At 38.1% G+C, this 13,897-nt stretch overlaps 1 protein-coding gene and 1 pseudogene across 1 annotated transcript; both read left to right on the top strand.

The window, feature by feature from the left end:
- Window positions 1–616: 616 nt before the first annotated feature.
- LOC140969721 (uncharacterized) lies at window positions 617–10,597 on the top strand. Its single transcript, XM_073431156.1, has 6 exons — window positions 617–2,305; window positions 4,333–4,473; window positions 4,599–6,363; window positions 8,138–8,397; window positions 8,473–9,281; window positions 9,356–10,597. Exons 1-6 carry the CDS (start codon window positions 1,046–1,048, stop codon window positions 10,449–10,451), a joined length of 5,331 nt encoding a protein of 1,776 aa, XP_073287257.1. The 5' UTR covers window positions 617–1,045; the 3' UTR covers window positions 10,452–10,597.
- A 1,249-nt stretch (window positions 10,598–11,846) lies between these two features.
- Window positions 11,847–13,498, top strand: LOC140969719 (anthocyanidin 3-O-glucoside 2'''-O-xylosyltransferase-like; annotated as a pseudogene).
- Window positions 13,499–13,897: the final 399 nt, after the last annotated feature.

The raw sequence follows: 13,897 nt of genomic DNA on the forward strand, positions 1-13,897 counted from the left end.
CTAGCATCCGCGCGTGTCACACTGTACAAACACAAACCACCAGTCCACCACCTCAGTATGACCCAAAGCCCAACCCTCGGGTTGGTGGGAACCGGAAGATAACTTACTTCACAATTAAGAAATGAAAATTCTCGAACAATTTGAGACAATTAATTAATTCAACAACACATATTTCTTCTCAAGTTCAAATCATTAATCAATTATTACCAATAAAATGAAAGTATTAAGGGCATAAAATAATTTCATATGTTGATTATTTATTATTTATTCTGTTTTTATTAAAACTCGAATTCTAGAACATTTGAAATCATGATTTTTTCAAGAAATTATAAATTTTTGTTTTTGTAAAAATATATATTATTGGATGAAACATGGAGTTTTTGAGATATTAAATCCAAAATAATAAAAATCCGACCCCATTTTAATCCGGCAGAAGACTTGGAAAAAAAACAATCATGTATTTAACGGAATCTTTCATCGGACCAAATTGGACTCATGGTTCCAATATGTATCTCCCTGTATGTTGGAGCTTGAAGCCACGCGCTTAAAATCCGAGTGGGTAAAAGACCCAAAAAATATGTGTCTATATATATATATACACACACACTTCGTTGTGGACTAGGAACCCTGGTCTCTCTATACAGCTCCGCCCCAGAAGTCTTCTGTTAGAGCTTCCTCCAACCAAAAAGCCCTTGGCATCTTATTGAAATGGGAAAAAACTGAGAATATCTGTGTACTCTGAAAATCTGGTGTCAATCTGCGATGCTGATTTTTGGTCTGAACAGATTTCGGGTTGAAATATTAATCTTTTAGGGTTTTTCCTCTGCATGATCAATTTATTGGACGGTCAGTCCTTCTTTGCCTCATTATATCTTATTCGCTCGTTTCCCGGGATACTTTGAACACAAAGAGAAATTGATATCGAATCAACCTGTACGAGCTGTATATTTCGTCGCGTGGTGTGGATTATATAGGCGACTGAGAGGGAAAAAGGAGATTGGTTGGAGTTTATATTATAATTTTTTATTTTTTGTTGGTCTTTGATATGCGATTTTCGCAGTTTATTGGGAAGGACAAGAAATTTAGGAACAAGTTTAAGGGTAAGAAAAAGCACAAGAGATTGGACGCAATTTGTGAAAAAACTTACAATAGGAGTCACCAAGGGGTTCAAAATGTTGATTCGAATAAGCTTAATGATGTAGAGAAGGAATTGGAACTCCGAAGGAGCAGTAGAGCTAGGAGAGCTCCTGTATTACTGGATTCATCGCCTCGGCCTCCAAAAAAGAGGCAAAAGGTTAATGATCGTGGTGCTAGTAGTACTGAAAGTGTCAGAAGAGAATTCGGGCTGAAGTATGAATCACCTTGCTCGAGTTCTCCGAATTTGGATGGACGGAATGGTGCTTGGGGGTCAAGATTGAGATTCAAGGGAAAATGGACAAGTTTTTCTGGGAGTTCAAGAGGGGAGTCTTCTTTGAGAGGTAAAAGAAAACTATTTGATGGATTTAGAGAAGACATGGAAATTCGATGTAATGATAAGAAAGTTGAATTAGTAGATGAAAAATCGACAATTGTTAAGTCAAAAAGGCCAGGACGAATTAAAGCTTCCAATGTTTATGCAAATGAGGAACTGGAGATCGTTTCGGCAGATGTTGAAAAGGATTATATAGAATACAATAGGGATGAGGTGTTTGAAGGGATGAATGAGGGTGACAGGTTACACCTGGAAATCAAGTTGCAAGTCAGAAGTGACATTGGAGCAAACAATGGTAATCTGGCTTCAGATTTGAGTGAGAGAGAAGTGGCTGCCATTCAAAAGGAATCAGAATCGGGAGAAGGTCACAACAATGTTGACATTGAGATCAGGGCTGAAAATATGGGGATTGAAAACCTAGCAAGTGATATTGTGCCTGAACAACAAGACATCGATGAAGCTGCAAGTCACCGAGCAAATGGTGATGGATGTCATGATAAACCTCCAGAAGATGAGACATATGAAAACTTAAATAGAAAAGACAATGCTTTAGATGACGTGGATAGAAAACCAAGAATTAAACTAGGGAGACGCTGTGGTTTATGCGGGGGAGGTACTGATGGCAAGCCTCCAAAATTACTTGTGCTGGATGGGATGGGCAGTGACAATGAGACATATAGCGGGTCATCTGCTTCAGATGAATACAATTATGATGTATGGGATGGATTTGGTGATGAATCTGGATGGCTCGGACGGCTTTTGGGTCCTATCAATAATCGTTTTGGCATAGCAGGAATTTGGGTTCATCAGCAATGTGCTGTATGGAGTCCGGAGGTGTGTTTGGAATTAAAATTTTGTCTTAATTGAATAGGGCACTCTTTTCATTGTTAACCTTTTCTGATACAGAGTTTAAAACTAAAGTTTCATCCTTCTATTGTTTTACATTATTTTTTATTGTAACCATCTCCTATCCGACTGTCAACATAAAAAATTTCGAGCGTGCTAGTAATGATGAAAAAATGTTTCCCTCCGTCAGAGATGGACGTTGGAACGAGAAGGGCCGTGTGCTGTATTAAACAGATGGGGTTTTATGTTTGTGTGTATATTTCTGTTTTTATGTTATTGGTTTATTTTTCTCACCACAAAAGGGATGTGGATAATCTTGTTATTCTTGTAAATAAATATTTTGTTAGTATTATCATTTAATGTCTCATGATCAATTTTTCTTTAAACGAATTAACCATGTGAAGATTTTTTGCCTATCCATTATCTTTTGAGATGTATTTATTGAGGACAAGGTTCCCATGCACAAGGGAACGGAAATTCATAATAAATTTGTATATGCCTGTGGAATTTAATGGGACTAGTTTTCTCTGTTTTGGATTCCTATGGTTTTTATTTTAGTTGCTTTGTTCAAGACTTCAATAATATCTATGCTGCCTAGCACCTTTTCTCTTGGTATCAATAGAAAATTTACGCGCCTACTTATTTTTACTCTTGTTTAAGATGCATTTGGCGTTTCATGTGAGCCTTGATACTGGCTTGGGTTTTGTATTGTTACGGAGTTCTCATATGTTTCCTGTGAGCCATGAAGATACGTTTTTCATTTTTCAAGTACATGTGTCAATCTCTATTAAACTTAATCAATAGTTGTGTTTTCTTTTCTTGTTGAGATTAGGCATCCAGATTTGCAAGATTGATCAGAAGGATGTCTTGTGCCTCATTTCACAATTTAAATTTATTAATGATTTCATTTATTGCAATAAAAAGCTACTGATGCACATTAGTTCTTACTTCTATAGGTATAATTATTAATGTCATTAAACAAATAGATAATAAAAGTCAAGGACAGTACTAGCTTGTTTACAAAGTTTTAACCATCGAAATGCATGTTGGGCTTTGTTAAAGAGTCTCTGTTTCTTAATTCTCAGATCTTGATGTATCATTTTGTGTTACTTTACGAGAAATTTGGCGTTGGTTTGATAGATGGAAGACTACATAACCTCGTTTATTTTGGTTGATTTGGTTTTTCCCTCGTGCTACTTTTTTTTCAATTTATTTTTTTACTTGGGGTTCATGCTTGCTAGCATTCTTGTACCACACTTGAGTATTTGCCAGTATTATTATGAGTAAATAACTTTTCCGAACCAAATATTTTTCTGCATTTTGTTGCTTTATTAGAGTTGTTCTAGTGTTCATGTTCTCTCTTTCCTAAATTATCGTTTTTCAGCTTAGTTTTTGGATTTACACTGCTTTATGTGAGAGAGCTCTCTTCATTGTATGTATGATATTTGGGAAAAAAATTGGATGGTACATGTTTGGAATTTCCAGAGTATTTGACTATGTTTAAAAGCTAGTGTTTTAGACAACAAGGGATGTAGTGCAGCATTTTGTTCTGATCGCTAAAAAATAGTGGGGAGAGAAAAGAGTGGTTGCATAATTTTTGAACTCTGTGATTTTCCTTGTGAAGCGACGTGAAGTTTGAAAGAAGTGAAAAGCTTTGCAAATAGCCATCACTGCCTATGAATAACTGTTTATGTACTGCTTTGTTGCAAACTTTGCATTTATGTCTATTGTCCATAATATGAGCATGCACTGATTTAAACCATCTCACTCTTTGCTTTAGTACTCGGTGTGAATCTATCCAAATTTATTGGGACTTTGCATTAAATCGTCTCAAGTGTTGCTTAATGATGGTTTTTGTGCTAACTACCTACAATTTTGGGTCTCTGATTTTTTTATGTTTTAGAAGATGAACACTGAACATATTTGGCTTTTGATTTCTTTTGTTAAAGTGCTAGATTTTGTTTCTTCATGCCGAGACTTAATTTAGTGCAGCTACTCTTGACTATTGTTTTCAGGTTTATTTTGCTGGTTTAGGCTGCCTGAAAAATGTTAGGGCTGCCCTTTACCGGGGAAGGATGCTGAAATGCAATCGCTGTAAGAGACCTGGAGCTACAATAGGGTGTCGTGTTGATCGATGTCCTAAAACCTACCACCTTGTGAGTGTCTCATATCTAGTATACTTTGCTCATTTAATTTTTTCCCTATTTTATGTTGGATGCTTTATTGTTTCTTTAATGATTTGCTCTAATTTATAATATGGTTGATTGCTTAATTTTTTTAGCCATGTGCACGAGCCAAAGGTTGCATCTTTGACCATCGCAAGTTTCTTATAGCCTGCACTGATCATCGGCATCTCTTTCAACCTCATGGAATACAGAATGAACGTAGGTTGAACAAAATGAAGGCGAAAAAAATGAGGTTGGAAGTGCGAAAAATGTCAAATGATGCACATCGAAAGGATATTGAAGTGGAAGAAAAGTGGTTAGAGAACTGTGGGGAGGATGAAGAGTTTCTGAAACGAGAAAGCAAGAGGCTTCATCGAGATTTACGGAGAATGGCACCTGTTTACATTGGAGGTAACAACTCTGAAAAAAGAGAGACCCAATTTCAGGGCTGGGAATCTGTTGCTGGGCTGCAGCATGTCGTCCAGTGCATGAAAGAGGTTGTCATTTTACCACTGTTATACCCAGAGTATTTTAAAAATCTAGGTCTTACTCCTCCAAGGGGAGTTCTGTTGCATGGATATCCTGGAACAGGTAAGACATTAGTTGTGCGTGCACTGGTTGGTTCCTGTGCTCAAGGGGACAAAAGGATTGCGTATTTTGCACGCAAAGGTGCAGACTGTCTTGGAAAATATGTTGGTGATGCTGAGCGTCAGCTAAGACTTTTGTTTCAAGTAGCTGAGAAATCTCAACCTTCTATAATTTTTTTCGACGAGATAGATGGTTTAGCCCCTTGCCGCTCTAAGCGGCAAGATCAAACACATAGTTCAGTTGTATCCACTCTGTTGGCCTTGATGGATGGCTTAATGTCCCGAGGTTCAGTTATTGTAATTGGAGCTACTAATCGTCCCGAAGCAGTTGATCCTGCCTTAAGGAGGCCTGGAAGATTTGACAGAGAGATTTATTTCCCACTGCCTTTGATGAAGGACAGAGAAGCTATTCTGTCTTTGCACACTCGGAATTGGCCGAAGCCAATTGGCGGATCATTGCTGAAGTGGGTAGCAAAGCAAACTGTGGGATTTGCTGGTGCTGATCTGCAGGCTCTTTGTACACAAGCAGCTATAGTTGCTTTAAAGAGGAGCTTCCCCTTGCAAGAGGTTCTCTCAGCTGCTGAAACTAGTGCATCTCAGGGTCAGTTTCCTCCCATTCCTTCCATTTTGGTCGAGGAGAGAGATTGGTTGCAAGCTTTCTCATGCGCACCACCTCCATGTTCTCACAGAGAAGGTGGAACTGTTGTAAACGATGTGGTTTCTTCACCCCTGGACACCCATCTAGCTCCTTGTCTTCTGCAACCACTGACGAGATTGCTAGTTCTCCTGAATCTAGATGAACACATCTGGTTGCCGCTGCCTCTCAGCAAGGCTTCTACATTGGTTAAAAATGTGATTGTTTCTGCTTTGGACAGGCGGAGAGTGCAGGGCGATAATTGGTGGTCACATGTCGATGATTTGCTTCAAGAAGTGGATGTAATAGATGAGATTATGAAAAATCTATCCCTTGCAAATGTTCTGGTCGGAGAAAATACGATTTACAGTTCTGATGTGACAGAGGACGACAGTAATGAAACTTATAGTGCATTTTACCCTCCCGACCTTCAGAACATTGGTTCTCACACTGTGCTTCGAAGAAATATGTCTTACACAACATACAATAAATCAGGATTTCACATGCTGATTTCTGGAAATCCGAGATCTGGCCAGAGGCATCTTGCATCTTGTCTCCTTCACTGTTTTGTTGGCAATGTTGATATTTGGAAAGTGGACTTGCCTAGTATCTCTCAAGAAGGTCATGGAGACATGGTTCATGGGTTGACACGAATACTGAGTATGTCTGATTTTCCATTCCTGCCACTAAAATTCAATTATTTGCATCATAGCAGGAAAGCTGCTAAAGTTTTATCAACCATGCTGGCATTTATGTCCTGCAAGCTATCTTTCTGAGACCTCTGTTTTGTCTTCTATACAGCACAATATATGCTTCTGAAATTGCAGTTTATAAATTAATTTCAGGATGCATATCATGTGAGGTTTTTGCAAGCTTAGAATGAGTCGTTCCTCAGTTAGTAATAGCATGGACTGCAACTGGTTGTGCTAGGTATCCAGAACCTGCTTTGAATAAACAAAGTTGCTTTAGTTGGTCTATTTTAAAGTTTTTATTATTTATACCCAGTTGCATGTAGAAGTATGAGGATTTGGTAAAATATTCAAGTATCTTGAATCTGCAAAGATTTGAGTGTTTATTGGATTTCATCATTGTAATTCTTTTCGTTTCTTGATATTTTATATGCAGTCATTGCCAATGAATTTATGCACATATAAAAATGCATTTGCCATGCTCATGACATTTTATATTTTAATAATTAGTATTTTTTAGTGTGGGAATTAAAATAGTCAAGGCCCCTTCATGTTTTTATATTTGGACTGTTGATATTTACTTTTCTAAGGTCCTGTTTTTCCTCGTCGGATATCATCTTTTTATTTTTTATTTAGTATTTTCCTCATTTCGCTGTGGCTCAATCGTATCAGGAACTGTAGCTGGTATATGGTTTTGTTAATGCCTTGGTTCTCTTGCTTGTACCTTTAGTAATCTCTCCCTTATTCAGATTTGTGGTGTTAGGTTATATCAGGTGTTATGCATGGTTTGCGTGTCTCCATTTTTGCCTTGTAGATTGTGTTCTCATTTTTTTGGGAAAAAATATCTTTGACCGCAGGCATGGAAAAAGAATACTGTGACAATGCATTGAGATGATATTTTGTTTGCTTAATGGCTAATGTAATCTATGAATCTGGCTTTGTTTGTGTGAAATTTAAGTACATATGTGGCATATCTCTACTCCACTGAGTAGCTTCCTGATACAAACTCAAAACACCAATTATAAAAGAATGTAATTTAATTAACTAAACTAGAAAAATTATATAAAGATAATGACCAATCCTCACAAAGAGTATGGAGCAGAAAATATGCATCACAGAATGATCTTCCCTCTCCCTAGCAACTGCCAGCGACGTTATTTCCGAACAAAAACTACCCTCCCCCAAAATAACTAATCCCCCTCTTTTTTATATGCTATTTCTTTAACTACCCTATTTGGACCCAGCCCTCTACCCCTCAACCCAAACCCGTAACAGTTCCCCTATTATTTTTGGTGTTGGGGTACAATTTTTCAGAAGCAGGAACTTGTTGGGTTCAAATTTGAGTTTTTTTTTCTTTTCCATAGATATTATTTGCATCGCCTCCTCTTTTCTCTATACAACTCTGTGTATAGTGAATTGCATTTGTCCTTTCTTGTTCTTTTTTTGCTTCTCATTACCCTATCCATTCATTTACCCAAGTGCTGATACAAGACATGGTAACCAGAATCTAGTTCATAGCACCAGCTTTTGATTTTAAAATATTTATATGAAAAGTTTAACTCTGGTTTCCCATTTTCATCTTGAGGAAGCAATCATTATTTTATATATATCATAACAGTGTTTGCAACAGTTTTAGGAGGAAGTGCTACTTGAAATAGTTGATAGTGATATATGATTGTTATGATTTTTCTTTTTTAAAAATTTTAGTCGAAGAATATGATCACTTTCATTGTTTATCATGTCAGTGAGATGCTCAGGTACAAATATGTGTATGATATATATGCCAAGAATTGATTTGTGGGCTATCGATATGTGTAATGAAGCCAGAGAAGGCAACTATGATTTATCTTCAATGGAACCTCAATCCCTTGAAAATTTATCTTCGGAGGGGAAGAGTGAAATTGACATGGAACGTGACGTGTGTCCTGTTAAAGTCTCATATCTTTGGACCTTATTCATCAAGCAGGTGGAATCTGTGTGTGTAAATACATCCTTGATAATTCTGGTATGTTCTTTTTGCTTGTCTCTGCATTGTCAATTATGCATTAAGAATTCTTATCGCACATTTTTCATTTGACAGGCCACGTCGGAATTGCCACTATCATTATTGCCTCCTAGAGTTAGGCTGTTTTTTATGAGTGATGTTGCAAGTAGTATCTTGGGTCCTCTGGACCATAAGGTGCCGCATTTCTCTGTGCAGCTTGACGGGATGTTTGATCATGATAAGGCGATTAATACATTTGTTGCCAGATTGTCAAAGGATATGGTGCAGCACTTCCTTGTCTCAATTTACGGTAGATATCACTCTCGTAGGAACTCATTGGATGAGAAAACTTATGATATGGTTGACAGTGTTGTGGATAAAGCTTGTGCTAGTAAATCCGGTCCGGTCCGGTCCCTCAGTCCAGTTCCATTTACAAATAAAAGTATTAAAGGAAAATCAAGCTTGCTGTTCGCAATCTCAATTGTAGGCTATCAGATTTTATGCTATCCTCATTTTGCTGAACTTTGTTGGGTCACATCCAAGCTGAAAGAAGGTCCTCATGCCAACATGAATGGACCATGGAAAAACTGGCCCTTCAATTCTTGCATTCTTCGTCCAATCAATTCGACAGAGAAGGCAGTGGCTGCCTCTGGTTCCAGCAATATCAGAAGTAAAGAATCTGGTTTAATTAGAGGACTTGTTGCTATTGGTTTATCAGCATATAGAGGTGAATACACCTCTCTCAGGGAAGTCTGCTATGGTGTTCGGAAAGTTCTAGAAATTCTTGTTGAAAGAATTGATGATAAAGTTAAAGCTGGAAAAGACAGAACCCAGTTTATTCGTCTCCTATCACAAGTTGCTTATCTCGAAGACATGATTTTCAGTTGGGCATATGCCATACACAGGTAATGCTTCAATATTTCTCTGTTTGCTGTGATTATTTCAGTCCTCATCTTCTAAGAAATGATCTTATTTCCAGTTTGGAAGTGGATCCTTGTGTTTCAGCGGCAACCACCAAAGTTTGTGTGGGATCCTTGGATAGTGATGATGTCTGCAAGCATGGTACTTCTCAAGGTGATGGCTTTGGTCTAGAAGTTTGTGACAAAATCATGCATGGACCAGAACTACTTGAAGAAAGTCTGCAGGACGTTACTGCTACAGAGGGTGGACCTGCTGATACAGCTACAGTTAATGATGATCTGTTAAATGCTGGTGATGGAGTGGAGGATTTCAGAAAAGTTCCTCCCCAGCAAGTTGTCCTGGATCATCCTGCCCATTATGAAAACAGTTTGCCACCAAATGATACTAATTTAGAGTGTCCAGAGGCTGAAATTGCCAGAGATGAGACAGAATTTGGAGGGACTGCTGAATCTTTCGAACTTTCCAATGGTTTTGCAGAGAATCGCTGTCATATCCTTGTAGATGGTCAATGTGAATCCGGTGAAGAGCATGGTTTTGAGTTTTCTTCTGCAAATGCCACTAACCTGGCTAGTGATCTGTCATTGACTAAAGTTCATATCTTGTACAAAGATACGTCTTTGAAGCATACCTATTTCACCAATGGTTCTGTCACGTGCTTTTACCAATGTTGTCCTGACTGCATTGTCAACCTCCAGAATCTACTGCTGAAAAAAATAAACATCGAATGGCAACACAAAGGAAGTGGTACGGCTTTGGAGGATGTTCATGATTTTCTTTCCTCGTTATCTGCTAATCTGCACTTAACACTGAGCAAGCTATCTAAGGGTGAATTATCGTGTGCTGGTAGAACACCAGACACCAAGCATGAGAAACAACTCCAGTGTAACAAATGCAGGGAAACACTTCTTCCTGAATGTAAAAGGTTGGAACGAAAATTGATGATGAACTGCGGTTGTCATGCAAAGACTGAGAAAGTAGCTAGAACAGATCATTCTCGGATTTCATCTGGGCTAAATTTTAGCTTCATGTTTAGGGACGGCGTGCTGGTTAGTTTAGATGAAGGTATAGATGCTTCATATCATTGTAAATTTGAGAAATTATGTCTTTGTTTCCTGATAGAGTGGTTGGTAACGAGCAAGCAAGAAGCCTTTTGATTCATGTCATGTCGCCTATGGCTTCAGTACACATTGGTTTTCGCAAATTTTGATAAGACTTGCGGAAACATACGTGGAATGGAACTTCAAGGATGTAAATGCATACGCTTTAACATAAGAATGGAGTAATTATATTAGTGTACAAAGGTTTAAATGCGCAAAAGGTTCGGAATAGATTATAATGTATGATTATATTTGATTAAAGATCGAAGATGTTTAAATTCGGGTCAAAATGGACAGTTATTGGATCGTGTTTCATTATATATATTCTATCCATTTCGACCCGAATTTAAACATCTTCGATCTTATATATATACATATATAAAGAGAAGCACGAGTAGTTTTGGATATCATCGATTGAATTTTTTCAGCATGAAACAATGTAATTCACCAAATCATTTGTCAGAACGCTACATATGAGTCTAGGGACCACATTCAAAAACACCAAGTTTTCTTTTTTTGGCATGCAAACTTCGAGTAGACAATTCATTAGCCACTTAGTTTGCGGATCTTCGACAATGCTTTAAAGTAGCTTCATATGCACTTGAGCAGAGACGAGGGATATAATCATCAATTGGATCATCCATGGAGAAGAGAGAAAGTGTTCGAATGGAATGAAAGGCAGTGATTACGTCCGATTCAACAATCCACTTGGCCTATCCATGGTGTATTGCTTGCCAAACTCCTTCAACAATCCTTCACAATTGTTATCTGCAGATATCTCCAACAATCACGACAACACGTGGATTCGACACTCTTCGATCAGCAGCAACCTTGCAGATTGTTTTCTCTAAAGTTTATGGCGGGCAAATGTGCAAGAGTATCTATGTGCTTCTGCGTGAATCTCCACACTTTGCATGAGATGAATCCTATTATTTATAGCCTTATGGTTTATCAACAAAGAAACCTACACAATATGAAAAATATGAGTTTTATTATACACAAACTCTTTTTAAACAAAGATGTCATATCACACATATCTTAACATAATTAGCACATTAATTATCACATTATCTAGAAAGACAAAACTATTATTAAATATTATTGAAAAACATTAAATGAAAGCTCATGTCTTTTCACTTGAAAAATATTAAATGTTTGATTATTAAAAATCAAACACACATATACATCATTTGCATATCTTCTTCTTCCTTCTTCAACAAGAGAGAGTTCTTTCATTTCCTTATGATAGAACTTGAATATTTGAGGGCTCATTATTCAAGTGTTGTAGTTGTATCTTGGGAGAAGATCGCCACAAACTCTATCACATTGTGAGGGCAAATTCTTCTTAAGGAGCAAGTGTTCAACACTTGTCTCTACAAAACCATTTTCTTTGTTTTCTTCTTGTTTTTCTCTCAAATTTGAACCCCACAAACAACACACCTGTGTTAAATGATGGTGCACAGGTAGTCGGATGGACGTGCCCATACAAAAAATAATATACACCTTCCATCGAGTAGGTTACGAACTCGCCTACACCCACCATTTTTTTTAATTAACCAGACAAATACATCAACCAACTTGATGACCATTATATAGTTGCATAGAAACTGAACATACTGAATCCATCCCTGCAAGAATAAATAATTCAGGGAAACCAAAGCTGCACCTAGCCATGTTTCCATGGATAGGTATGGGGCACATAATCCCCTACTCCACTCTATCCAACGATCTCGCTAACAGAGGCCACCGAATCTCCTTTCTGCTGCCCAAAAAAGGCTTGCTTAAACTCCAAAACCAAAATATTCACTCAGAGTTGATCAAATTCTACACTGTTGCAGTGCCTCATGTCGAAGGCCTGCCCCTCGGCGCGGAGACGACAGGTGACATCGACTACAGCGGGAAGGACCCGCTTGCCATAGCCTTTGACGCCATGTCCGATGAAGTGGAGGAGCTTATTTCGGTTCTAAAACCTGATATTGTGCTTTTCGATTTTGCCCACTGGATGACAAAGCTTGCTGCCAAAATCGGGTTCAAAACTGTTTGCTATAATATCGTTTCTGCCTCGTCCATGGCTATCGGGGTGGTTCCCGCAAGGCACTTCCCAAAAGATCGGCCGACGACGGATGATGAACTGGCGGAGCCTCCTAAAGGGTATCCTTCTGAAACAGTCGTCATCCGCCGCCGTCGTCACGAGGCACGGGCTCTGTCTTTTATCTGTTCCACTTACGGAGACATTACTTTCGACGTTCGCATCACCTCCGCGTTGCAAGAGTGCGATGCGATTGGTACGCGAACTGTTCGTGAGTTAGAAGGCCCGATGTGTGATTACCTGGCCAGCCAGTACAATAAATCTGTTTTTTTATCTGGGCCTGTTCTTCCACAGGCTCAGAAAACTGTTTTGGAAGAGAAGTGGGATACATGGCTTAGAAAATTCAAGCCGAAATCCGTCCTCTATTGTGCGTTTGGAAGCCAAAACATCATGAAAAAGAATCAGTTTCAGGAGCTGGTACTAGGTTTCGAGATGACGAGGCTGCCTTTCTTCCTCGCCCTGTCGAAACCCCACGGCGTAAACTCCATGGAAGAAGCGTTACCGGAAGGATTCTTGGAAAGGGGTGGGGACATGGGCGTGGTTTAAATGGGTGGGTTCAGCAAACTCAGATTCTGAACCACCCTTCCGTCGGGTGCTTCGTCAGTCACTGCGGAATCGGATCTATGTGGGAATCTCTGTTGAGTGACTGTCAGATCGTGCTGGTTCCATGGCTGGGAGATCAAATCCTGAACGCGCGGCTGCTGGCGGATGAGATGAAAGTGGCTGTGGAGGTGGAAAGGGGTGAGAATGCATGGTTTTCTAAGGAGGATTTGTGTAAGGCCATTAAATCTTTGATAGACGAAGACAGCGAAATGGGGAAGACGATCAAGCAAAATCATCTTCGATGGAAGGAAACTTTATCAAAACCTGGATTTTACGATAATTATATTGATAATTCATCAAGAATATGCATGAACTATTTGGTTTCTGAATATTTTCTCCGAGATTAATCTCTCAAGATTAAGATCAATGTTGTTTTATCTTTTCTAAATTTGGCGTTCTAATGCTCTTATCACTCTTGAATTTTTCTTTTCAGACGTAATTGTAAATTTGATGGGTTGAATTGAATATTCGACAATTTAAGGATTTGTTGGAAATTTAGACATTGCTGGCTTTTAAGAATAGGAACATCAACTTTTTTTTTTTTTTTTGAATTGTGAATAATGAATTTAGATAACCAAATATAAAAAATGCATTATTACACTAATGAAGAAATAAATAAAACAACATATAAGATCTTATAGAAAATGACATTTTTGTTGGCAAGGTAAAGGAAGAGTTAACTTTTGATTTTAAAAAATTATCTGAAACATATTTTAATTGAAAAAACTTTTTTAAAAATATATTTAAAGTAAATTTATAATTTTAAAATATAAATCTCACGTATATATATGTAACATTTTTCTTACACAAA

Source organism: Primulina huaijiensis, unplaced genomic scaffold (genome assembly GCF_012295235.1).
Source record: "Primulina huaijiensis isolate GDHJ02 unplaced genomic scaffold, ASM1229523v2 scaffold42557, whole genome shotgun sequence".
Taxonomy (NCBI): Eukaryota; Viridiplantae; Streptophyta; class Magnoliopsida; order Lamiales; family Gesneriaceae; genus Primulina; species Primulina huaijiensis.

Excerpts from the sequence above, each read along its gene's own strand:
- LOC140969721 (XM_073431156.1), top strand. The coding sequence starts at position 1,046 with ATGCGATTTTCGCAGTTTATTGGGAAGGACAAGAAATTTAGGAACAAG. Across the intron at positions 2,306-4,332 it reads GTGCTGTATGGAGTCCGGAG|GTTTATTTTGCTGGTTTAGG; the intron begins GTGTGTTTGGAA and ends TATTGTTTTCAG. Across the intron at positions 4,474-4,598 it reads GTCCTAAAACCTACCACCTT|CCATGTGCACGAGCCAAAGG; the intron begins GTGAGTGTCTCA and ends TAATTTTTTTAG.